Genomic DNA, 26,335 nt, shown 5'->3' with positions numbered 1-26,335 from the left:
GAACGAAAAATAAATAAATATAAATAAATAAATACAACACACCCCTCTCCCACATTTTAAAAACACCAAACTTTTAAAATCAGCTGACGGCGGTCACGTGACCACTACAGCGGCCTCTGATTGGCCGGCGGTTCTTTGGGAGTAAATTTTAGTTTCCTGGTTCCATTAAGGATGAACTCCTGCCTGCTGGTCCTGATCCTGGTCCTGGTCCCGGCTCAGACCCGGTTCCCGTTCCTGGACCGTCTCGGCCCCGGCCCGGGCCCCGGGAGCAGCGACCCGGCCCAGGCCCGCGCCGTGGCGGCTCTGCTGCGGCGGCTGCTCGGGTCTCGCTCCGGGGACTTCGTGGTGTCGGTGAACCGGAGCCTGGCGGGGGGGACGAGCCCCGGCACCGGGCCCGCGGGGCCGCGCACCGACGTGTGCGAGCTGCGCTCGCTGCGCGACGGGCGCGTGGCCGCGGCGGGCACGAGCGGCGTGGCCGCGGCCGCGGGCGTGCACAATTACCTTAAGTATTTCTGCAGGTGTCACGTGTCCTGGACCGGAAACCAGCTGACGCTGCCCGACCCGCTGCCCCGGATCAGGGGCGTTCTGCGCATCAGCACCGCGCACAGGTGAGGGGGCGGGGCTAAGGGAGAGAGCAGGAAAAATGTCGATAATAAAGTCAACATTTTTTGAAAAAAGTCAAAATGTCGAGATTAATGTTGAAATATTGAGAAAAAAGTCAAAATATTCGAGAAAAAAGTCAAAATATTCGAGAAAAAAGTCGAAATGTCGAGAAAAAAGTCAAAATGTCGAGAAAAAAAGTCAAAATGTCGAGAAAAAAGTCGAAATGTTTAGAAAAAAGTACAAAATTCTTTGTCATTTTGACAAAAAAAGTCGAAATGTCGAGAAAAAAGTCAAATGTAAAAAAAAAAGTCGAAATGTCGAGAAAAAAGTCGAAATGTCAAGAAAAAAGTCAAAATGTCGAGAAAAAAGTCGAAAGTTTTTTGTCATTTTGACAAAAAAAAGTCGAAATGTTGAGAAAAAAGTCGAAACCCCTGGTTAGTGCTGGGCGGTATGACCAAAAATGTATATCGCGGTATTTTTCAAAATGATATCGGTTTCACGGTATATCACTTTTTTTTTTCATGCACAACTGGGTGTTAACCACATTTTCTAATGATTTGGAAAGGAATTGCTGCAGTAAATTGGCTTAGAATGGCCTATTTTACTGTCATGAGGAGGATGTATAAATCAAATAAATTTGATTTAGGCTTTTCAAAGAAAAAAATCTTTTACAAAATTACAAGGTAGAAAATATTTATTGAACTTAAAAAAACTGAACATGTTTTAATTTCCAGCATTATGTTGTTTTGGTTCCACCTCCTGGTGAATGTTGGTAAAATTCTTATGTGGTTACTTTTTGGTTGGCCAACGATTTATGTTTGTGGTGCAACCGTTACGGAGCGGCCAGTCTATTTCCTTATATTACAACGCCGTTATTAATTGTTCGGTTTTTTTCCCACTTATTCCACCAAACACCCTAAGTGTTTTTTTGCCATTTTCGGCCGAACAATTTGGGTTACTGAACAATCGGTGCATCACTGCTGCTAAACAGTCCCCTCACTAACAGTGTCCAGCGGCGCTACGTTCCCAACGTTGTGTAGCTACTGTACATACTAGGGCTGTTCGATTAATCGATTTTAAATCGTAATCGCGATTATGTAATTAGAACGATGTTAAAACGTGAAACTCGTAAAATCGATTTTTCAAAAAAAAAAAAAATATTTTTTTTTTTTTTTTTTTTTTTTTTAACCTTGTCTGCACACATATTAGTGATTGATACCATATTAATGATTGATGGAAATACCTCTCAATATCTGCGACAAGTGCCCCATGGGAGAGGCTCTTTAGTGTAGGAGGGGGCGTTGTAACCATGGTGATATACTAACATGGGAGAGGCTCTTTAGTGTAGGAGGGGGCGTTGGAACCATGGTGATATACTAACATGCCACCGGGTAGACCGGCTCGTGTTCCTGCAAAAAACTTGCAAATGTGAATATCAAATGTAATGAGTGACATTCCACACCTCTACCTCCTTCATGGGTTGATTATTATTTAGCATGCAAAGACCCAGTTTAGTTTAATTAGAAAATGTCTTGTTTTATTTAATTGGAAATATAACTTACTGTATGTTTGCAAGTGCTGATTTGCTGATTTTTTTTTTCAGAGATAAAACTTTATATTTTATTATATTTTTTAAAACTTTTTTTCAACTTATTTTACAGAGTTTTGCACTTTATTCATTCATTTTTGGTTTAATAAGAGCAAAGTTTGCACTTAAAGCCCAATGGGGCAAATGTTCAATAAAAAAACAGCATATTTGAAATCATTTCTTTGCCTTTTGTCAATTCACAAAATAATCGTAATCGTAATCGAAAATCGGATTTTGAGAGAAAAAAAAATCGAGATTTTATTTTTGGGCAAAATCGAACAGCCCTAGTACATACTCACCGGTATTACGGTATATGAAACATTCATATCATAAGAAAAATAAACCGGTATACCGCCCAGCACTACCCCTGGTCCCTAAAACTGAATCAGGACTAGAATACTGAGATTATCTGTCCCTGGAACTGTGGGGGGGGGGGGGCAGGTGTGTATGTGTGTGTAATGTCCATATGAATGTTGTGGCCCGGTGGCCGGTTCCGGCCCCCCCCTGAATGAGAATCAGTAGTAGAGTTACACTAAGTTACACTAAGTTGGACACAGACGGGTCTGTGAGCTGGTTCTGGAACAATAGCACGACTGTCTGGTTTTTGTCGCCTCATTAGGACATTTTTTGCATAGTGGCCCCTAACGAGGTTTTCCTGGGGGCCCGTCCTAACGAGGCCGGACTCTTGGGGGCCCGTCCGGGACACAGAGGTGTGAGGGGGAAGTGGGTTCAGCAGAAGTCAGCGTGTCCCGTCAGGGACGGCTGCACAAGCCTCAACCATCACTACAAATATCTCTCTGGTGCAGAGCCGTCTGGGAGATTTGTGAGGCCCTGTGCGAAATGGCCGGGGGGACCTTTTGGGTTTTTCGGGTCGGATCAGGTGTCTATATGCGCAATTTTAACTCTCCAATGATCAAAATACTGATACCTTCCCCTGCCTCATCATCATCTCTTGCCTCGACGCGGGGCCCCACGGCTGCTTGAGACCCGGTCGGATCGGTGATTTTTGTAACAAATTTATCAAACGAGCCTTTCAGAGAGACATTAAACTCTTCCATTTTCTTTAGTTTTTTTCTTTTTTCATCCCCTGATGGAAATTTCCTGAATCTGTCTCGTTCTCTCGACATTGTGTGACAGTTTGTTCCAACTCCACCGTCTGGATCAGAGCAGCTTGATCTGGACCTGGATCAGATCTGGACCTGGATCTGGATCTGGATCAGAGCAGCTTGTGTCTGCGCTTGGTCTGATCAGTTGTATTGAACAACAGACACATATATTTATTGATATGCACAGACTAGTACACATTTAGGTCTGTAATGGAACTGTTGATATTTATAAGGGAAAAAAAAATAAAAAAAATAAAATAAAATAAATAAATAATTTTTTTTTTCAATTTTTTTTTCTTTTTTTTCAAAAAACGGCCCATAGCGCGAGGCCCCGTGCGGTCGCACGGTTCGCACACCCCTTGCGGCGGCCCTGCTCTGGTGGTTTATCTTTGTTGCTTCATTCATTCATCCATTCATTCTTCCATTCATTCATTCATTCATTCATTCATTCATTCATTCATTCATTCATTACTCCATTCATTCATTCATTCATTCCTCCATTCCTCCATTAAATAATTAATTAATTCATTCCTCCATTCATTCATTCATTCATTCCTCCATTCCTTAATTCATTACTCCATTCATTCATTCATTCATTACTCCATTCATTCATTCCTCCATTCCTCCATTCATTCATTCATTCCTCCATTCCTTAATCCATTCATTCATTCCTCCATTCCTTAATCCATTCATTCATTCATTTATTCATTCCTCCATTCATTCATTCCTCCATCATTCATTCCTCAATCATTCATTCATTCATTCATTCATTCATTCATTCATTCCTCCATTCATTCATTCATTCATTTATTCATTCCTCCATCATTCATTCATTCATTCATTCATTCATTCCTCCATCATTCATTCATTCATTCCCCCATTCATTCATTCATTCATTCATTCATTACTCCATTCATTCATTCCTCCATCATTCATTCATTCATTCCTCCATCATTCCTCCATCATTCATTCATTCATTCCTCCATTCATTCATTCATTCATTCATTCATTCCTCCATTCATTCATTCATTCATTCATTCCTCCATTCATTCCTCCATTCATTCATTCCTCCATCATTCATTCATTCCTCCATTCATTCATTCATTCATTCCTCCATTCATTCATTCATTCATTCCTCCATTCATTCATTCATTCATTCATTCATTCATTCATTTATTCCTCCATTCATTCATTCATTCATTCATTACTCCATTCATTCATTCATTCATTCATTCCTCCATTCATTCATTCATTCATTCATTCATTCATTCATTCATTCCTCCATTCATTCATTCCTCCATCATTCATTCATTCCTCCATTCATTCATTCATTCATTCATTCCTCCATTCATTCATTCATTCATTCCTCCATTCATTCATTCATTCATTCATTCATTTATTCCTCCATTCATTCATTCATTCATTCATTCCTCCATTCATTCATTCATTCATTCATTCATTCATTACTCCATTCATTCATTCATTCATTCATTCATTCATTACTCCATTCATTCATTCATTCATTCATTCATTCATTCATTACTCCATTCATCCATTCATTCATTTATTCCTCCATTCATTCATTCATTCATTCATTCATTCCTCCATTCATTCATTCATTCATTCATTCATTACTCCATTCATTCATTCATTCATTCATTCATTCATTCATTCATTCATTCATTCCTCCATTCATTCATTCATTCATTCATTCATTACTCCATTCATTCATTACTCCATTCATTCATTCATTCATTCATTCATTCATTACTCCATTCATTCATTCATTCATTCATTCATTCATTACTCCATTCATCCATTCATTCATTTATTCCTCCATTCATTCATTCATTCATTCATTCATTCCTCCATTCATTCATTCATTCATTCATTACTCCATTCATTCATTCATTCATTCATTCCTCCATTCATTCATCCATTCATTCATTTATTCCTCCATTCATTCATTCATTCATTCATTCATTCATTCATTCATTCATTCATTCATTCATTCATTCATTACTCCATTCATTCATTCATTCATTCATTCATTCATTACTCCATTCATCCATTCATTCATTTATTCCTCCATTCATCATCATACTCCTCCGTCTGGTGGGACTGGTTCTAACTGGTTCTGGTTCTGGTTCTGCAGGTTCCGGTACTACCAGAACGTCTGCTCCTCCTCCTACTCCTCCGTCTGGTGGGACTGGTTCTAACTGGTTCTGGTTCTGGTTCTGCAGGTTCCGGTACTACCAGAACGTCTGCTCCTCCTCCTACTCCTCCGTCTGGTGGGACTGGTTCTAACTGGTTCTGGTTCTGGTTCTGGTTCTGGTTCTGCAGGTTCTGGTTCTAACTGGTTCTGGTTCTGGTTCTGGTTCTGCAGGTTCCGGTACTACCAGAACGTCTGCTCCTCCTCCTACTCCTCCGTCTGGTGGGACTGGACTCGGTGGCAGCAGGAGATCGACTGGATGGCCCTGAACGGAATCAACCTGCCGTTGGCCTTTACGGGCCAGGAGGTGGTGTGGCAGGAGGTGAGAGGTCAGGGGGCGGGGCTTAGGGGAGGGGCGGGGCCTTTACCGGCCAGGAGGTGGTGTGGCAGGAGGTGAGAGGGTGAGGGGGCGGGGCTTAGAGAGGGGCGGGGCCTTTACCGGCCAGGAGGTGGTGTGGCAGGAGGTGAGAGGGTGAGGGGCGGGGCTTAGGGAGGGGGCGGGGCCAGGAGGTGGTGTGGCAGGAGGTGAGAGGTCAGGGGGCGGGGCTTAGGGGAGGGGGCGGGGCCTTTACCGGCCAGGAGGTGGTGTGGCAGGAGGTGAGAGGGTGAGGGGGCGGGGCTTAGGGAGGGGGCGGGGCCAGGAGGTGGTGTGGCAGGAGGTGAGAGGTCAGGGGGCGGGGCTTAGTGAGGGGGCGGGGCTTAGGTGAGGGGGCGGGGCCAGGAGGTGGTGTGGCAGGAGGTGAGAGGTCAGGGGCGGGGCTTAGGTGAGGGGGCGGGGTTATAGGTGGGGGGCGGGGTCAGGAGGTGAGGGGGCGGGGCCAGGAATCAACCTGCCGTTGGCCTTTACGGGCCAGGAGGTGGTGTGGCAGGAGGTGAGAGGTCAGGGGGCGGGGCTTAGGGAGGGGGCGGGGCCAGGAGGTGAGAGGGTGAGGGGCGGGGCTTATAGAGGGGGCGGGGCCAGGAGGTGGTGTGGCAGGAGGTGAGAGGTCAGGGGGCGGGGCTTAGGGAGGGGGCGGGGCCAGGAGGTGAGAGGGTGAGGGGCGGGGCTTATAGAGGGGGCGGGGCCAGGAGGTGGTGTGGCAGGAGGTGAGAGGGTGAGGGGGCGGGGCTTAGGGGAGGGGGCGGGGCTTATGAGTGGGGCGGGGCTTAGGGAGGTGGTGTGGCAGGAGGTGAGAGGGTGAGGGGGCGGGGCTTAGGGAGGGGCGGGGCCAGGAGGTGGTGTGGCAGGAGGTGAGAGGTCAGGGGGCGGGGCTTAGGGGATGGGCGGGGCTAGAGGTGAGGGGGCGGGGCTAAAGGTGAGGGGGCGGGGCCATGAATCAACCTGCCGTTGGCTTTTACTGGCCAGGAGGTGGTCTGGCAGGAGGTGAGAGGGTGAGGGGGCGGGGCTTAGTGGTGGGGGCGGGGCCAGGGGGCAGGAATCAACCTGTTGAAATTTTTAGAAAAAAGTAGAAATTTTGAGAAAAAAGTTGAAATATTGATGAAAAAGTAGAAATTTTGAGAAAAAGTTTAAATTTTGAGAAAAAAGTTTAAATTTTGAGAAAAAAGTCGAAATGTCGAGAAAAAAGTCGACATTTTGAGAAAAAAGTTGAAATTTTGAGAAAAAAGTTGAAATTTTGAGAAAAAATTTGAAATATTGATGAAAAAGTTGAAATTTTGAGAAAAAAGTTGAAATATTGATGAAAAAGTTGAAATTTTGAGAAAAAAGTTGATATATTGATGAAAAAGTTGAAATTTTGAGAAAAAAGTTGAAATTTTGAGAAAAAGTTGAAATCTTGAGAAAAAAGTTGAAACTTTGAGAAAAAAATTTAAATTTGGATGAAAAAGTTGAAATTTTGAGAGAAAAGTTGAAATCTTGAGAAAAAAGTTGAAACTTTGAGAAAAAAATTTAAATTTGGATGAAAAAGTTGAAATTTTGAGAGAAAAGTTGAAATTTTGAGAAAAAAGTTGAGAAAAAAGTTGAAATTTTGAGAAAAAAGTTGAAATTTGGATGAAAAAGTTGAAATTTTGAGAAAAAAGTTAAAATTTTGAGAAAAAATCGAGAAAAAAGTTTAAATCTTGAGAAAAAAGTTGAAATTTTGATGAAAAAGTTGAAATTTTGAGAAAAAAGTTGATAAAAAAGTTGAAATTTTGATGAAAAAGTTGAAATTTTGAGAGAAAAGTTGAAATTTTGAGAAAAAAGTTGAGAAAAAAGTTGAAATTTGGATGAAAAAGTTGAAATTTTGAGAGAAAAGTTGAAATTTGGATGAAAAAGCTATGCTGCTGACGCTACGCTGCTGATGCTACACTGCTGATGCTAGCTGCTGATGCTACACTGCTGATGCTAGCTGCTGATGCTGCTGATGCTAGCTTTAACGGGAAGGTTGAGTTTCTGTTAGATAAACTGTATCGGCCTGAATATAAGACGACCTGATTATAAGATTCTTTTTCAAGACTTGAAAAAAAACTTTTTGAACACCAAATTCAATTTTTACACAATTTTTACACAATTACACTTGTGGAAAACTTTAACCTTGTTGAGCCGCATTTTGTAATAAACGTCCAAAATGTAATAACTTTTTCATTTTATTTTGTAATACATTTTGCCCCATTATGTAATAAGTTATTGCATTTTGGGAAGATTATTATAAAATGCACTTGTAACTGTTTTATTTTCTAGGAAATGTAGTAATTATGTAATAACACCTGTTATTATATTTGTGTCCTGCAGGTGTACCGGTCTCTGGGCCTGAATCAGTCTGAGATCGAGGAATTCTTCTCCGGCCCGGCGTTCCTGGCCTGGAACCGCATGGGGAACATGAACCGGTTCGGTGGACCGTTACCGCAGTCCTGGCACGTCAACCAGCTGGCCCTGCAGGTAAAAACTGCCCTAGACCGCCCTAAACCGGCCTGAACCGCCCTAAAAACCAACCTCCCTGCAGGTAAAACCGCCCTAAACCTCCCTATAGGTAAAACCCTGCAGGTAAAACCAACCGCCCTGCAGGTAAAACCAACCACCCTGCAGGTAAAACCAACCGCCCTGCAGGTAAAACCAACCACCCTGCAGGTAAAACCAACCGCCCTGCAGGTAAAACCAACCACCCTGCAGGTAAAACCAACCACCCTGCAGGTAAAACCAACCACCCTGCAGGTAAAACCAACCACCCTGCAGGTAAAACCAACCACCCTGCAGGTAAAACCAACCACCCTGCAGGTAAAACCAACCACCCTGCAGGTAAAACCAACCGCCCTGCAGGTAAAACCAACCGCCCTGCAGGTAAAACCAACCACCCTGCAGGTAAAACCAACCACCCTGCAGGTAAAACCAACCACCCTGCAGGTAAAACCAACCACCCTGCAGGTAAAACCAACCACCCTGCAGGTAAAACCAACCACCCTGCAGGTAAAACCAACCACCCTGCAGGTAAAACCAACCACCCTGCAGGTAAAACCAACCACCCTGCAGGTAAAACCAACCGCCCTGCAGGTAAAACCAACCGCCCTGCAGGTAAAACCAACCGCCCTGCAGGTAAAACCAACCACCCTGCAGGTAAAACCAACCGCCCTGCAGGTAAAACCAACCACCCTGCAGGTAAAACCAACCACCCTGCAGGTAAAACCAACCACCCTGCAGGTAAAACCAACCACCCTGCAGGTAAAACCAACCACCCTGCAGGTAAAACCAACCACCCTGCAGGTAAAACCAACCGCCCTGCAGGTAAAACCAACCGCCCTGCAGGTAAAACCAACCGCCCTGCAGGTAAAACCAACCACCCTGCAGGTAAAACCAACCACCCTGCAGGGGATTTCCACAGATCATCTAAACCAGAAATCAATGTTATATGTGGAAAGTTGGGGTCATGATGATGAAGGAAATGGCAAACTTGGAAATAAGAAAAGTTTTACATGAATTTCCTCCTCACCTCTCCTGAGGAGTGGATGGATGATGGATGGATGGATAGATAGTTTTACATGAATTTCATCCTCACCTCCTCTTCTTCCTGCAGATGAAGATCCTGTCCCGGATGAGAGCCTTCGGCATGATCCCGGTCCTCCCGGCCTTCTCCGGGAACGTTCCCCCAGGAATCCTCCGGTGGGTTTGGAGATTACAGATGTTTGAACTCTCACGTTCTGCTGTTTTACCTGTTTTAGTTTCAGTTAAAGACTCTAAATCCAGTCGGTAAGAGGGTTTGGAGTTGGGTATTAGTTTAAACCAGGGATCTCCAACCCGTGGCTCTCTAGCGCCGCCCTAGTGGCTCCTGGAGATTTTTAGAAAATGTTTGATCTTTTTTTCTCTTTTTTTTATTTTTTTCCTTTTTTCCCCTTTTTTTCTCTTTTTCTTCTTTTTTCCGCCCTTTTTTCTCTTTCTTTTTCTTCCTTTTTTTCTTTTTCTTCTTTTTTCTCTTCTTTTTTTCCTTGATCTTTTTTCTTCTTTTTTTCTTTTTTCCTTTTTCCTTCTTTTTTTCTCTTATTTTTTCCCTTTTTTTCTTCTCTTTTTTCCCTTTTTCCTTCTTTTGTTTTCTTCCTTTTTTCTTTTTTTTTCTCTTTTTTTCCTTTTTTCTCTTTTTTCTCCTTTTTTTCTTATTTTTTCCTTTTTTTTCTCTCTCTAGCGCCGCCCTAGTGGCTCCTGGAGCTTTTTCAAAAATGTTTGAGAATGGAAATAGACCGGGAGGGAAATATATTTTTTGTTTTAATGTGGTTTCTGTAGCAGGACAAACATGACACAAACATTCTAAACGTTTTCAAATGCGGTAAAAATGTGTAGAATAAATATTACATTTCAACATTTCTGTTAACGAAGTCTTTAATCTCGACATTTCAACTTTTTTCTCAACATTTCAACTTTTTTCTCTCGACATTTTGACTTTTTTCTGGAAATTTTGACTTTTTTCTCGACATTTCGACTTTTTTCTCAAAATTTTGACTTTTTTCTCGACATTTCGACTTTTTTCTCGAAATTTTGACTTTTTTCTCAAAATTTTGACTTTTTTTTCGACATTTCCACTTTTTTCTCATTTCAACTTTTTTCTCAACATTTTGACTTTTTTCTTGACATTTTGACTTTTTTCTCGAAATTTTGACTTTTTTCTCGACATTTTGACTTTTTTCTCGACATTTTGACTTTTTTCTCGACATTTTGACTTTTTTTTCGACATTTCCACTTTTTTCTCATTTCGACTTTTTTCTCAACATTTTGACTTTTATCTCGAAATTTCACCTTTTTTCTCTCAACATTTTGACTTTTATCTCGAAATTTCACCTTTTTTCTCTCAACATTTTGACTTTTTTCCTGACATTTTGACTTTTTTCTCGAAATTTTGACTTTTTTCTCTCGACATTTTGACTTTTTTCTCGAAATTTTGACTTTTTTCTCTCGACATTTCCACTTTTTTCTCGAAATTTTGACTTTTTCTCTCGACATTTCAACTTCAAAACCTATAAAAAAGTAGCGGCTTATAGTCCAGAAAATACGGTCCTCTAACGTCCCCTCTCCTTCTCCTCAGGCTTTTCCCCGGGGCCAACGTGACCCGGCTGGGCCCCTGGTCTCACTTCAACTGGACCTAAACTCCTCTGACGTCCCCTCTCCTTCTCCTCAGGCTTTTCCCCGGGGCCAACGTGACCCGGCTCGGCCCCTGGTCTCACTTCAACTGCAGCTTCTCGTGCTCGTACGTGCTGGACCCGCGGGACCCGCTGTTCTTCCGGATCGGGTCTCTGTTCCTGTCTCAGCTGGTGAAGACGTTCGGAACCGACCACGTCTACAACACCGACACCTTCAACGAGATGACCCCGCCCTACTCCGACCCTGCCTACCTGTCGGCCGTCAGCCGGAGCGTCTTCGCCTCCATGACGGCCGGTGAGCTTTTATACCAGCATTTACTAGCTCCTACTAGCATTTACTAGCTCCTACTAGCATTTACTAGCTCCTACTAGCTCCCACTAGCACCCACTAGCACCCACTAGCTCCTACTAGCTCCCACTAGCATCTACTAGCACCTACTAGCTCCTACTAGCTCCTACTAGCATCTACTAGCTCCGTCAGCCGGAGCGTCTTCGCCTCCATGACGGCCGGTGAGCTTCTACACAAGCATTTACTAGCATTTACTAGCTCCTAGTAGCTCCTACTAGCAGCTACTAGCTCCTACTAGCTCCTACTATATCCTACTAGCTCCTACTAGCATCTACTAGCATCTACTAGCTCCTACTAGCTCCTACTAGCATCTACTTGCTCCTACTAGCATCTACTAGCTCCTACTAGCATCTACTAGCTCCTACTAGCATCTACTAGCACCTACTAGCACCTACTAGCACCTACTAGCTCCTACTAGCTCCTACTAGCTCCTACTAGCATCTACTAGCACCTACTAGCACCTACTAGCTCCTACTAGCACCCACTAGCTCCTACTAGCACCTACTAGCACCCACTAGCTCCTACTAGCACCTACTAGCTCCCTCTAGCATCTACTAGCACCTACTAGCTCCTACTAGCACCCACTAGCACCCACTAGCTCTTACTAGCACCTACTAGCTACTATTAGCTCCTACTAGCACCTACTAGCACTTACTAGCACCCACTAGCTCCCTCTAGCATCTACTAGCACCTACTAGCTACTATTAGCTCCTACTAGCACCCACTAGCTCCCTCTAGCATCTACTAGCACCTACTAGCTACTATTAGCTCCTACTAGCAGCTACTAGCTTCTACTAGCACCTACTAGCACCCACTAGCTCCCTCTAGCATCTACTAGCACCTACTAGCTCCTACTAGCTACTATTAGCTCCTACTAGCAGCTACTAGCTCCTACTAGCAGCTACTAGCTCCCACTAGCTCCTACTAGCTACTATTAGCTCATACTAGCAGCTACTAGCTCCTACTAGCACCTACTAGCACCTACTAGCTACTATTAGCTCCTACTAGCTCCTACTAGCACCTACTAGCTATTATTAGTTCCTACTAGCACCTACGAGCACCTACTAGCAACTACTGGCTCCTACTAGCTCCTACTAGCATCTACTAGCTCCTACTAGCAACTACTAGCTCCTACTAGCTCCTACTAGCACCTACTAGCACCTACTAGCTCCTACTAGCACCTACTAGCTCCCACTAGCACCTACTAGCTCCTACTAGTACCTACTAGCACCTACTAGCTCCTACTAGCACCTACTAGCACCTACTAGCATCTACTAGCTCCTACTAGCATCTACTAGCTCCTACTAGCATCTACTAGCTCCTACTAGCTCTTGCTCTGCGGCCCCTCCGAAATGATGCCGGCTTTTGTGAAAGCTCGAACAGCACATTAGCCCACGTTAGCATCAACAATCCATCAACAGTAAACGACGGAGCCCGCTGCCGGGCAGGCCCACCTCCCCGCCCACCCTGCGCCATTGGGCGTTTTGAAAAAAAAATAAGACGATTATATGCGCCTAATGGTCGCGAAAATACGGTATCAGAGCTGGGCCGGGGGGCGGGGCTTATGACCAGGGGCGGGGCTTATGACCAGGGGGCGGGGCTTATGACCGGGCCCCTTTGCAGCCTGATTTATCCGAGATTCATGCTTCTCAATTTTGGCAGAAAGATGTTTCCAGTCGTTTATTCCGTTCATGGTCCGTGTATTTCGTGGCCATCTGTTTTTTGCTTTGAAATGACAAAATAAAAATAGAGAAATAATCCAAAATAATCCGTTTCCCATCTTTTGTTTTGAAAATAAAAAACGGAAAACGGAAAACGGATCGTTATCCATTATCCGTTATCCGTTTTCCGATTTCATTGATGTGTTTGAAAATTGCAATTGGGAATTAAAACAGCGAGTGGGGTCCGTGTATCTTTTGGTCATTGGATTTTTCCGTCATGAGTGGGAATCAAAAAACAAAAAACGATTGGTTTATTTGATTTTCCTTTTAAAACAAAAAACAAATATTGAATACACTGCATCTTTTCTTTTTCTGTGTTAATATGATTTAACAAAGATTCAAAATACGCTTTTATTTTCGTTTTCTATTTCATATAAGAAAAATGAAATCCCTAGTCAACAGGAAGGAAAAAACGAACCAAAAACAACCGTTTATTCATATTCGTGCACCGGAAGCTGGCATTTACAACCGAGTGAACTTAGTTCTGGATATTTAACAGGCATTCCTGTGACAATTCTCTCCAGGGGAAGTTTGATTTTAATATTTTATTGGTCGGGTTTACGTGACTCGGAAATGGCTCTGTATGCTGCAGTTCGGGTAACCATGGCAACCATAGCGGCGCTGAAACAACAGATTAAGGATTATTTTTTAAAGATTGATTAAGGACTTGTTCCACAGCGGTTTGACGCACAATGACATTTCCTGCACGTTGCAGCAGATGTGTCTCCTGCAATGCTCAGAAATGAGCGTCAGAAGATTCTGTGCTCGGCATGATCTGAGGAGAAAAAGGCTACGCAGAGCTGGAGAGCGCTTTGATTCAATCTATTTATGAGGTTTTTATTCAGATGTCCACAGTATATTGCAAATATACACACTGCATGCGACGCGAGCGAGAGTCAGCGTCAAAAACAGTTCCATTGCTTTATTTTTTATTGCACTGTCATACTGGTTGCGAGCGACGCGGCGTCGTTTTGAGCTGGACTTTTGTCGCACGCCCTGATTCTATTTTCTTCCCGTCGCTCGCGTTGAAAGCCGGTTGAAAGTTGAAAAAAAAGTGTAAAGCGCTGTAGGAAACAGTCATTTCAATACAAGAACTTCAATAAAGTGGCAGCTGCTGGAGATCGCCAGGCTGGAAGGTTCTGATAAGATAATAAGATATAATAAGAATCTTATCTTAATCTTATTAGGGCTTAATTTGTCCCGGATCCTGCCGGATTGATCGTGTCCTCTGCTTTTTCCCCACATCCCAGTAATGATCTGACATGCTGACATGTTTGCACCGCACGCCGGTCACTCCAGCTGTTCGCTGTTTGATTGCGTAATCACACGCCGTTATTAATTGTTCGGTTTTTTCCCCACTTATTCCACCGAATAATAAGCTTGTTTTCTGTTTAGAAAGTACAAACGTAGGGAGATTACAAGTAATCACCCATCTTTTACTTGTCCCTTTACTCTTTTAGGAGTCGGCTAATGTTAGGAGTTTCTTTCAGGAGCGCACGGGCGGGTGAATAAAGGCTGATTTATGGTTCCGCGTAAAATCGACGGCGTAGCCTACAGCGTAGGGTACGCGGCGACGCGCACCGTTCGGTGACCGCGCCGCGTACCCTACCTGTAAGGTCTGCGTTGGTGTAACGCGGAACCATAAATCAGCCTTCTAAAAGGCGAGTCTCAGCTGTCAATCAAAAGAACGTGGTAGAACGTGGGGCCGATAACGCGTTCAGAGCGGGTCCGATGCCACGCATTGCGGCGCGACAGTCGGACGCTCGCATGCAGTTAGGACAGGCTGTTAGGGAGCCGTAGCCTAATTTTTGTTGACAGCTTTGTACTGAACACTGATCACCCCGATCACGTTTGCAGTGTACACGTTTAAAACCCATTAAGCATGTCGGAAGGCCGTTGTGGCTGAGTTTTGTCATTAAACGCCATAAAACTTCTGTCGGACTCAGCGTAGCCTACTTCTCTGTCAGCAGCGCGTCATGCAAATATACAGGACCTAACAATAAACTCTCAAGCGGCTCTTAAAAGTACAGGAAAGCCGCAATACCGGCTATCTGTCTTCACTGGGGGTGCTTGCTGGAGAAGGTCGGGTTGGAAGAACCTGAGAGAGCTCCATCAGCCATACCATGAATTCCGGCGTCAGGTAAAGTTTGTGCTGCAGTGCAATTTATACATATAATGATAATCACGTGGATACCTCACGCGTGGGACTAAATTAATTCTTCCAACCCGACCTTCTCCAGCATGCACCCCCAGTGAAGACAGATAGCCGGTCATTCGGCCATGATGAATCAAAGCGCTCTCCAGCTCTGCGTCTTTTTCTCCTCAGATCATGCCGAGCACAGAATCTTCTGACGCTCATTTCTGAGCATTGCAGGAGACACATCTGCTGCAACGTGCAGGAAATGTGTTTGTGCGTCAAACCGCTGTGGAACAAGTCCTTAATCAATCTTTAAAAAATAATCCTTAATCTGTTGTTTCAGCGCCGCTATGGTTGCCATGGTTACCCGAACTGCAGCATACAGAGCCATTTCCGAGTCACGTAAACCCGACCAATAAAATATTAAAATCAAACTTCCCCTGGAGAGAATTGTCACAGGAATGCCTGTTAAATATCCAGAACTAAGTTCACTCGGTTGTAAATGCCAGCTTCCGGTGCACGAATATGAATAAACGGTTGTTTTTGGTTCGTTTTTTCCTTCCTGTTGACTAGGGATTTCATTTTTCTTATATGAAATAGAAAACGAAAATAAAAGCGTATTTTGAATCTTTGTTAAATCATATTAACACAGAAAAAGAAAAAATGCAGTGTAATTCAATATTTGTTTTTTGTTTTAAAAGGAAAATCAAATAAACCAATCGTTTTTTGTTTTTTGATTCCCACTCATGACGGAAAAATCCAATGACCAAAAGATACACGGACCGAGTGGAATAGGGCTGAAACGATTCCTCGAATAATTCGAGTAATTCGATTACAAAAAATGATCGAGGAATTTTCTCTGCCTCGAGGAATCGTTTAATTAATTAATTTTGTTTTTTTTCGTTTAATTTCACCAGCTCAAAGCCTCGTATTACGCCCGGACCACATTTAATGTGACACAACACGCTGACGCTTCGCCGTACATCCATGCGCTGCGCACGTTAAAGGGGGAAGAAAGAGGTTTGGTTTTAGTAACATCATGCTCAGGCAGTCTGCAATGGCCCAGAAGGGAGACTAATGTAGTTCAGTGCTTAACTTTTATTTTTAATCCACGCTATATTCTTCTGGTCCGTTCTCCTATGTTCCCCCTCTAAAGCCAAAATTATTGTTCCGCGTTAAATCGACGCAGAGCCTACGGTGCTCTCTAGCGAGGGCGGAGAGCGCCGGTCCGGCTGGCGGTGCTGCGCTGCCGTGCAGGCTCCGTTGCCACGGCTACGCCGTAGGGTACGCCGTAGCCTACGGCGTAGGGTACGCAGCGACGCGCACCATTCTGCGTTGTTGTAACGCGGAACCATAAATCAGCCTTTACCCGGTACATAAACCTCTGTTCCCACTACAGTTTTAACTAAAAGAAAAAGCAGAAAATGTCAGAAAAATAAAAACGTAATAAAGCTAACTGGGTAGTTTTCATTTCATTTTATCTCTGTAGTCATTCATGGAGAAAACAAGCAGCACTGGTGTCTAATGTTCCAATACAGCAGGTCTCAGAAGTTTATTTTAAACACTGCCAAAACTCAAAATCTTATACTTTAACTTAAAACTTAACTAGAACTTAAAATTTGCTTGACACAAATGAAAGTTCAATTTTAACACGTGGGAAAACAGCTAACATTTTAAGTTATGTCTGATATCAGGTGTAATGGTATTTTTAGGTTAGAAATAAGAACATTTCTTGGTAAAATCCTTAGTTTTTTGAGTGAAGGCAGTGAATTTGGTCGACTGGTGTAAGTTCAGGGTTTTTAAATGCACATCCATGAACCTACTGGATTATATAATTTAGTCTTGATGTCAATTAACATCTAACATCTTATGTATATTTATAATTGCTCTTTAACTAAACAAATATATGTTTTATCCGATTACTCGATTAATCGATGGAATTTTCAGTAGAATACTCGATTACTAAAATATTCGATAGCTGCAGCCCTAGAGTGGAAGGTCCGTGTATCTTTTGGTCATTGGATTTTTCCATCATGAGTGGAATCAAAAAACAAAAAACGATTGGTTTATTTGATTTTCCTTTTAAAACAAAAAACAAATATTGAATTACACTGCATTTTTTCTTTTTCTGTGTTAATATAATTTAACAAAGATTCAAAATACGCTTTTATTTTCGTTTTCTATTTCATATAAGAAAAATTAAATTACTAGTCAACAGGAACGAAAAAACGAACCAAAAACAACAGTTTATTCATATTCGTGCACCGGAAGCTGGCATTTACAACCGAGTGAACTTAGTTCTGGATATTTGACAGGCATTCCTGTGACAATTCTCTCCAGGGGAAGTTTGATTTTAATATTTTATTGGTCGGGTTTACGTGACTCGGAAATGGCTCTGTATGCTGCAGTTCGGGTAACCATGGTTACCATGGCGGCGCTGAAACAACAGATCGAGGATTATTTTTTAAAGATTGATTAAGGACTTGTTCCACAGCGGTTTGACGCACAAACACATTTCCTGCACGTTGCAGCAGATGTGTCTCCTGCAATGCTCAGAAATGAGCGTCAGAAGATTCTGTGCTCGGCATCATCTGAGGAGAAAAAGGCTACGCAGAGCTGGAGAGCGCTTTGATTCAATCTATTTATGAGGTTTTTATTCAGATGTCCACAGTATATTGCAAATATACACACTGCATGCGACGCGAGCGAGAGTCAGCGTCAAAAACAGTTCCATTTCTTTATTATTTATTATACTGTCTACACTGGTTGCGAGCGACGCAGCGTCGTTTTGAGCTGGACTTTTGTCGCACGCCCTGCTTCTATTTTCTTCCCGTCGCTCGCGTTGAAAGCCGGTTGAAAGTTGAAAAAAAAGTTGAAAACGCTGTAGGAAACAGTCATTTCAATACAAGAACCTCAATAAAGTGGCAGCTGCTGGAGGGAGATACCAGGGAGCTGGAAGGTTCTGATAAAATATAAGATATAATAAGAATCTTATCTTAATCTTATTAGGGCTTAATTTGTCCCGGATCCTGCCGGATTTCTCATGTCCTTTTTCCTCACATCCCAGTAATGATCTGACATGTTTTTGCTGCATTTAACACCACGAACACGCCGGTCACTCCAGCTGTTCGCTGTTTGATTGCGTCACCACACGCCGTTATTAATTGTTCGGTTTTTTCCCCACTTATTCCACCGAATAATAAGCTTGTTTTCTGTTTAGAAAGTACAAACGTAGGGAGATTACAAGTAATCACCCATCTTTTACTTGTCCCTTTACTCTTTTAGGAGTTATTTTAGGAGTTTCTTTCAGGAGCGCACGGGCGGGTGAATAAAGGCTGATTTATGGTTCCGCGTAAAATCGACGGCGTAGCCTACAGCGTAGGGTACGCGGCGACGCGCACCGTTCGGTGACCGCGCCGCGTACCCTACGCTGTAAGGTCTGCGTTGGTGTAACGCGGAACCATAAATCAGCCTTCTAAAAGGCGAGTCTCAGCTGTCAATCAAAAGAACGTGGTAGAACGTGGGGCCGATAACGCGTTCAGAGCGGGTCCGATGCCAGGCATTGCGGCGCGACAGTCGGACGCTCGCATGCAGTTAGGACAGTTGGGAGCCGTAGCCTAATTTTTGTTGACAGCTTTGTACTGAACACTGATCACCCCGATCACGTTTGCAGTGTACACGTTTAAAACCCATTAAGCATGTCGGAAGGCCGTTGTGGCTGAGTTTTGTCATTAAACGCCATAAAACTTCTGTCGGACTCAGCGTAGCCTACTTCTCTGTCAGCAGCGCGTCATGCAAATATACAGGAACTAACAATAAACTCTCAAGCGGCTCTTAAAAGTACAGGAAAGCCGCAATACCGGCTATCTGTCTTCACATGGGGGTGCTTGCTGGAGAAGGTCGGGTTGGAAGAACCCTGAGAGAGCTCCATCAGCCATACCATGAATTCCGGCGTCAGGTAAAGTTTGTGCTGCAGTGCAATTTATACATATAATGATAATCACGTGGATACCTCACGCGTGGGACTAAATTAATTCTTCCAACCCGACCTTCTCCAGCATGCACCCCCAGTGAAGACAGATAGCCAGTCATTCGGCCATGATGAATCAAAGCGCTCTCCAGCTCTGCGTCTTTTTCTCCTCAGATGATGCCGAGCACAGAATCTTCTGACGCTCATTTCTGAGCCTTGCAGGAGACTCATCTGCTGCAACGTGCAGGAAATGTGTTTGTGCGTCAAACCGCTGTGGAACAAATCCTTAATCAATCTTTAAAAAATAATCCTTAATCTGTTGTTTCAGCGCCGCCATGGTAACCATGGTTACCCGAACTGCAGCATACAGAGCCATTTCCGAGTCACGTAAACCCGACCAATAAAATATTAAAATCAAACTTCCCCTGGAGAGAATTGTCACAGGAATGCCTGTTAAATATCCAGAACTAAGTTCACTCGGTTGTAAATGCCAGCTTCCGGTGCACGAATATGAATAAACTGTTGTTTTTGGTTCGTTTTTTCCTTCCTGTTGACTAGTGATTTCATTTTTCTTATATGAAATAGAAAACAAAAATAAAAGCGTATTTTGAATCTTTGTTAAATCATATTAACACAGAAAAAGAAAAAATGCAGTGTATTCAATATTTGTTTTTTGTTTTAAAAGGAAAATCAAATAAACCAATCGTTTTTTGTTTTTTGATTCCCACTCATGACGGAAAAATCCAATGACCAAAAGATACACGGACCTTATCCGTTATCGGTTTTCCGATTTCATTGATGTGTTTGAAAATCGAAATTGGGAATTAAAACAGCGAGTGGAAAACTCTTTTCTCTATTTCCTATTTCCTATTTGTTTCGGGCGGGGGGAGGGGTATGTTAGAGTTCAGTTTATTGGACGCAGCTTTTTTCATGCAACTGTCATGCAATCATGCAGTCATGCAACTGCAGTGATGTTGTGACAGTCCGTTCAGCTGCAGCGTAAAAAAAAAAGCTGCAGGATGTCCGTGTTCCCGGTTCTCCCCCCTAGAGAAAAGAGTTTTCCACTCGCTGTTTTAATTCCCAATTTCAATTTACAAACACATCAATGAAATCGGAAAACGGATAATGGATAACGATCCGTTTTCCGTTTTTTATTTTCAAAACAAAAGATGGGAAACGGATTATTTAGGAATTATTTCTCTATTTTTATTTTGTCATTTGAAAACAAAAAACGGATGGCCGCGAAGTACACGGACCGTTCATCCATGCATTATTTCACTGTCCAAACCTGTTCTCCGTCTCCCCAGTGGACCCCGACGCCGTCTGGCTGATGCAGGGCTGGTTGTTCTTCAGCAACTCCTCCTTCTGGAAACCGGCCCAGATCCGATCGCTGCTGCGCGGCGTTCCGATCGGTCGATTGATCGTGCTGGATCTGTTCGCCGAGACGGAGCCGCTCTACTCGTCCACCCAGTCCTTCTACGGCCAGCCCTTCGTCTGGTGCATGCTGCACAACTTCGGAGGAAACAGCGGCCTGTTCGGCACGGTGGAGGCCGTCAACGCCGGCCCCTTCCAGGTAGAAATAATCAATCAATCAGCCCCTTCCAGGTAGGGATAAACCGATCAATCACCGTCAACGCCGGCCCCTTCCAGGTAGGGATGATTGATCACCGATCGGTCGGCCCCTTCCAGGTAGGGATGATCAATCAGTCAGCCCCTTCCAGGTACAGATAAACCGATCAATCACCGTCAACGCCGGGCCCTTCCAGGTACAGACCATGGATCGATGGTATCGGTTTTGATCGGAGATCGGAAAATAATAGTTCAGAGCAGCCGATCTGATGACGTTTACAACATTTCAAATTTTCTCTCGACATTTCAACTTTATTCACAAAATTTCAAGAAAAAAGTCGAAATGCCAAGAAAAAAGTCAAAATTTCGAGAAAAAAGTCGGAATGTTGATAAAAAAAATCTAAATTCTGAGAAAAAAGTCAAAATTCTGAGAAAAAAGTCGAAATGTTGAGAAAAAAGGTGAACTGTTGAGAAAAAAGGCGAAATTTCGTGAATAAAGTCGGAATGTTGAGAAAATATTTGAAATGTTGAGAAAAAAGTTGAAATGTCGAGATTAATGTTTAAGTACAATCTTGAGAAAAAAGTCAAACCGTTGAGAAAAAAGGCCAAATGTTCCGAAATAAAGGCGAAGTTTCGAGGAAAAAAAGTCGAAATGTTGAGAAAAAAGGCGAAATTTCGACTTCATTCAATGAAATTTCGACTTTTTTCTCGAAATTTTGACTTTTTTCTCAACATTGTACTTCAACATTAATCTTGACATTTCGACTTTTTTCTCGACATTTCAACTTTATTCACAAAATTTCGAGAAAAAAGTCGAAATGTCAAGATTAATGTTGAAGTACAATGTTGAGAAAAAAGTCGAAATGTTGAGAAAAAAGTCGAAATGTTGAGAAAAAAGTCGAAATTTCCTGAATAAAGTCGGAATGTTGAGAAAATATTTGAAATGTTGAGAAAAAAGTTGAAATGTCGAGATTAATGTTTAAGTACAATCTTGAGAAAAAAGTCAAACCGTTGAGAAAAAAGGCCAAATGTTCCGAAATAAAGGCGAAGTTTCGAGGAAAAAAAGTCGAAATGTTGAGAAAAAAGGCGAAATTTCGACTTCATTCAATGAAATTTCGACTTTTTTCTCGAAATTTTGACTTTTTTCTCAACATTGTACTTCAACATTAATCTTGACATTTCGACTTTTTTCTCGACATTTCAACTTTATTCACAAAATTTCGAGAAAAAAGTCGAAATGTCAAGATTAATGTTGAAGTACAATGTTGAGAAAAAAGTCGAAATGTTGAGAAAAAAGTCGAAATGTTGAGAAAAAAGTCGAAATTTCCTGAATAAAGTCGGTATGTTGAGAAAAAAGTCAAAATGTTGAGAAAAAAGTCGGAATGTTGAAAAAAAGGTGAAATTTCGTGAATAAAATCGGAATGTTGAGAAAAAAGTCGGAATGTTGAAAAAAAAGTTGAAATGTTGAGAAAAAAGTTGGAATGTTGAGAAAAAAGTTAAAATGTTGAGAAAAAAGTCGAAATTTCCTGAATAAAGTCGGAATGTTGAGAAAAAAGTCGCAATGTTGAGAAAAAAGTCAAACCGTTGAGAAAAAAGGCCAAATGTTCCGAAATAAAGGCGAAGTTTCGAGGAAAAAAAGTTGAAATGTTGAGAAAAAAGGCGAAATTTCGACTTCATTCAATGAAATTTTGACTTTTTTCTCGAAATTGTATTAATCAATAATTAATCTCGACACTTTTTTCTCGAAGTGCACAATAAAAAAAAATCTTCCACTCTCAATTTCTTTTTCTCTAGCCGGCCCTGATTCTCTTCCGTAGTGTTTTACATGAGACAACGATATTGAAGAATTTATGGATTTCTTGCTGTGATCGTTGATCGGCAGATACTGGTTTTCCAGATCGGTGATCAGTGATCGGTGATCGGTGATCGTTGATCGTTGATCGGTGATCGTTGATCGGTGATCGGTGATCGGTGATCAGTGATCAGTGATCGTCCCTCCGAACCCTGACCGGTGCATCGTTTCTCCTCCAGGCGCTGCGTTTCCCCAACTCCACCCTGGTGGGCGTGGGCATGGCGCCCGAGGGAATCGAGCAGAACCCGGTCGTGTACGAGCTGATGAGCGAGCTAGCGTGGCGCCGCGAGCCGGTGGACCTGGCCAAGTGGGCGTCGCTGTACGCCGCGCGGCGCTACGGCACCGGCGGCGGCGGTAGCGCGGCAGGGAACCTGACGGCGGCGGCGTGGCGCCTGCTGTTCGCCGGCGTCTACAACTGCACCGTTCCGCACTACAAGAACCACAACCACAGCCCGCTGGTGCGCCGGCCCAACCTGCACATGAACACGGAGCTCTGGTACGACCCGGCACCGCTCTACGAGGCCTGGAGGCTCATGGTGGCGGCGGCGCCGGACCTGGTGCAGCAGGAGACGTTCCGCTACGACCTGGTGGACGTCACCCGGCAGGTGAGGGAGGAACGAAATCTTGATTTAGAACCGATTATAAATAAATAAGAATAGGGTTGTCCCGATCAGGATCTTTTAGCTACCGATCACATAAAAAAACATTAAAAAAAAATATTATAACTGGACCTAACGTACTATTAACTCCGATTAAATATCGTCGTCAACGAAAATTCGGACTAAATATCGTCAACGAAAATTCTGACTAAATATCGTCGTCAACAAAAATTCACACTAAATATTGTCAACAACGAAAATTCGGACGGAATATTGTCATCAACGAAAATTCTGAACAAAATATCGTCAACAAAAATTCACACTAAATATTGTCGACAACGAAAATTCGGACGGAATATTGTCATCAACGAAAATTCTGAACAAAATATCGTCAACAAAAATTCGGACTAAATATCGTCAATGAAAATTTGGACTAAATATCGTCAACGACAATTCTGAACAAAATATCGTCAACAAAAATTCGGATTAAATATCGTCGTCAACGAAAATTTGGACTAAATATCGTCAACGACAATTCGGACTAAATATCGTCGTCAACGAAAATTCGGACTAAATATCGTCGTCAACGAAAATTCTGAACAAAATATCGTCAACAAAAATTCTGACTAAATATCGTCGTCAACGAAAATTCGGACTAAATATCGTCGTCAACGAAAATTCTGAACAAAATATCGTCAACAAAAATTCGGACTAAATATCGTCGTCAATGGAAATTCGGACATAATATTGCCATCAACGAAGATTCGGACGAAATATCGTCGTTAACAAAAATTCGAACTAAATATCGTCGTCAACGAAAATTCGGACTAAATATCGTCGTCAACGAAAATTCTGAACAAAATATCGTCAACGAAGATTCGGACGAAATATCGTCGTTAACAAAAATTCGAACTAAATATTGTCGTCAACGAAAATTCTTACTTAATATCGTTGTCAACGAAAATTCTGAACAAAATATCGTCAACAAAAATTCGGACTAAATATCGTCAACGGAAATGTTGACTAAATATCATCGTCAACGAAAATTCGGACTAAATATCGTCGTCAACGAAAATTCGGACTAAATATCGTCAACGGAAATTTTGACTAAATATCGTCGTCAATGAAAATTCTGACTAAATATCGTCAACGGAAATGTTGACTAAATATCGTCGTCAATGAAAATTCGGACTAAATATCGTCAACGAAAATTTTGACTAAATATCGTCGTCAACGAAGTTGGTGGACATGACCCGGCAGGTGATTGATTGATTGATTGAAATCTTTATTTCGAACATATTATAAATAAAAAAAAGAAAAACAATTACACAAAACATCAGAAAATAATACAAATAAACAGTCCCAAAAGGGCCCTGGTTGCTCAGGAGACCTTCCGCTACGACCTGGTGGACGTCACTCGGCATGTTAGCTAGTTAGCTTTATTTCAGTCAATTATAAGCTTAAAAAATCAATAAGCAAGATAATAAACATTTACAGTTTTTTCTTTGGTCAACATGGTGATTATTTTGGCAGAAAAGGTTTCTGGGCTTGAAGCAGAAAGCTTATCTTGCACCTTTTAACATAATAGAATATACAAAAAGAACAAATGAAGTATCATGAGGCTACATAAAATAATAATAATAATAATAATAATAATAATAATAATTAATAATAATTAATAATAATAGTCATAATAAATAATAATAGTAATAATGGCTGTAATAACTGTAATAATAGTAATGGTAGTAATAATAGTTGGTGAGTTAGTGTGTTTGTTTTCTTATTTTTTTGTTTTGTTTTTTCATTATTTCTTTTTTTTGGTATTATATAAGTAGTGATTGTTGAACAGACAGACAGACCATCTTCATACGAATTGTTTTATTTTTTTTTGAGAAAGGGGCTTGTAATATAAGGATTTCTTCTTCTTGCCCCTTTTCCATCATGGAATGGAACATGTGTGAACTATTTCCATGATATGGAATAAATAAAAATGAAATGAAAATGAAATAAAATAATATATAATATATACATCAAATCTTTTCCGAATGTTGAATGGTAAAGTTTTCTTATGAGCTTTAAACATCATTTGCAGAATACTATAATCTACTAATTCATGCACCATTTGCAGGCGCTGCAGGTGCTGATGTCGTCCTTCTACCGCGACGTCGTGGACGCGTTCCGGAGCAAACGGATGCCGGAGCTGCTGACGGCGGGCGGGGTTCTGGTGTACGACCTGCTGCCGGAGCTGAACCGGTTACTCAACACCAACCGCCACTTCCTGCTGGGGGCGTGGCTCGGGCGGGCGCGCTCGCTGGCGCTGGACGAGAAGGAGGCGGCGCTCTATGACATGAACGGCCGGAACCAGCTGACCCTGTGGGGGCCCGGCGGGGAGATCCTGGACTACGCCAACAAGCAGTGGGGGGGTCTGGTGGAGGACTACTACGCCCAGCGCTGGAGCCTCTTCCTGCAAACGCTGGTGGAGTGTCTGGACGCCGGGCGGCCCTTCAGGCAGGACGCCTTCGACCGGGCGGCGTTCCGGGTGGAGAAGGGCTTCGTGTACAACGGCCGGACGTACCCGTCCCAACCCCAGGGCGACGTCCTGGAGATCGCCCAGCGGATCTTCCTCAAGTACTTCCCCCAGGCGCTCAAGAGGCTATGACCGCCGGCGCCGCCGCTGGACGGCTTGAGATGGACCTACTAAGACTTAAGACTAAGACAGCTCAGAACTGGTTCAGCTATATCTTGTGATTTATATTGTAATTGTTACCCTCTAATTAGTGATGCACCGATTGTTCGGTAACCGAAATTGTTCGGACGAAAATGGCAAAAAAACACTTTGGGTGTTCGGTGGAATAAGTGGGGAAAAAAAACGAACAATTAATAACGGCGTTGTAAAATAAGGAAATAGACTGGTCGCTCCGTCCCGTAACGTTGCACCACAAACATAAATCGTTGGCCAACCAAAAACTAACCCCATAAGAATTTTACCAACATTCACCAGGAGGTGGAACCAAAACAACATAATGCTGGAAATTAAAACATGTTCAGTTTTTTATGTTCAATAAATATTTTCTACCTTGTAATTTTGTAAAAG

General features: G+C 42.6%; 1 protein-coding gene across 1 annotated transcript; it reads left to right on the top strand.

Moving 5' to 3' along the window:
- The first annotated feature begins 171 nt into the window (after positions 1-171).
- LOC133419735 (alpha-N-acetylglucosaminidase-like) lies at positions 172-26,135 on the top strand. The gene is made up of 8 exons (XM_061709140.1): positions 172-608; positions 5,684-5,831; positions 8,217-8,363; positions 9,493-9,578; positions 11,083-11,339; positions 20,529-20,794; positions 22,822-23,247; positions 25,370-26,135. The coding sequence occupies exons 1-8, from the start codon at positions 172-174 to the stop codon at positions 25,898-25,900; spliced, it is 2,298 nt and encodes a 765-aa protein (XP_061565124.1). The 3' UTR covers positions 25,901-26,135.
- Positions 26,136-26,335: the final 200 nt, after the last annotated feature.

This window comes from Cololabis saira, chromosome 19 (assembly GCF_033807715.1).
Source record: "Cololabis saira isolate AMF1-May2022 chromosome 19, fColSai1.1, whole genome shotgun sequence".
In the NCBI taxonomy this organism is placed as follows: Eukaryota; Metazoa; Chordata; class Actinopteri; order Beloniformes; family Belonidae; genus Cololabis; species Cololabis saira.
The sequence above is the reverse complement of the archived record's forward strand: the minus strand, read 5'-3'. Positions and strand labels throughout refer to the sequence as shown.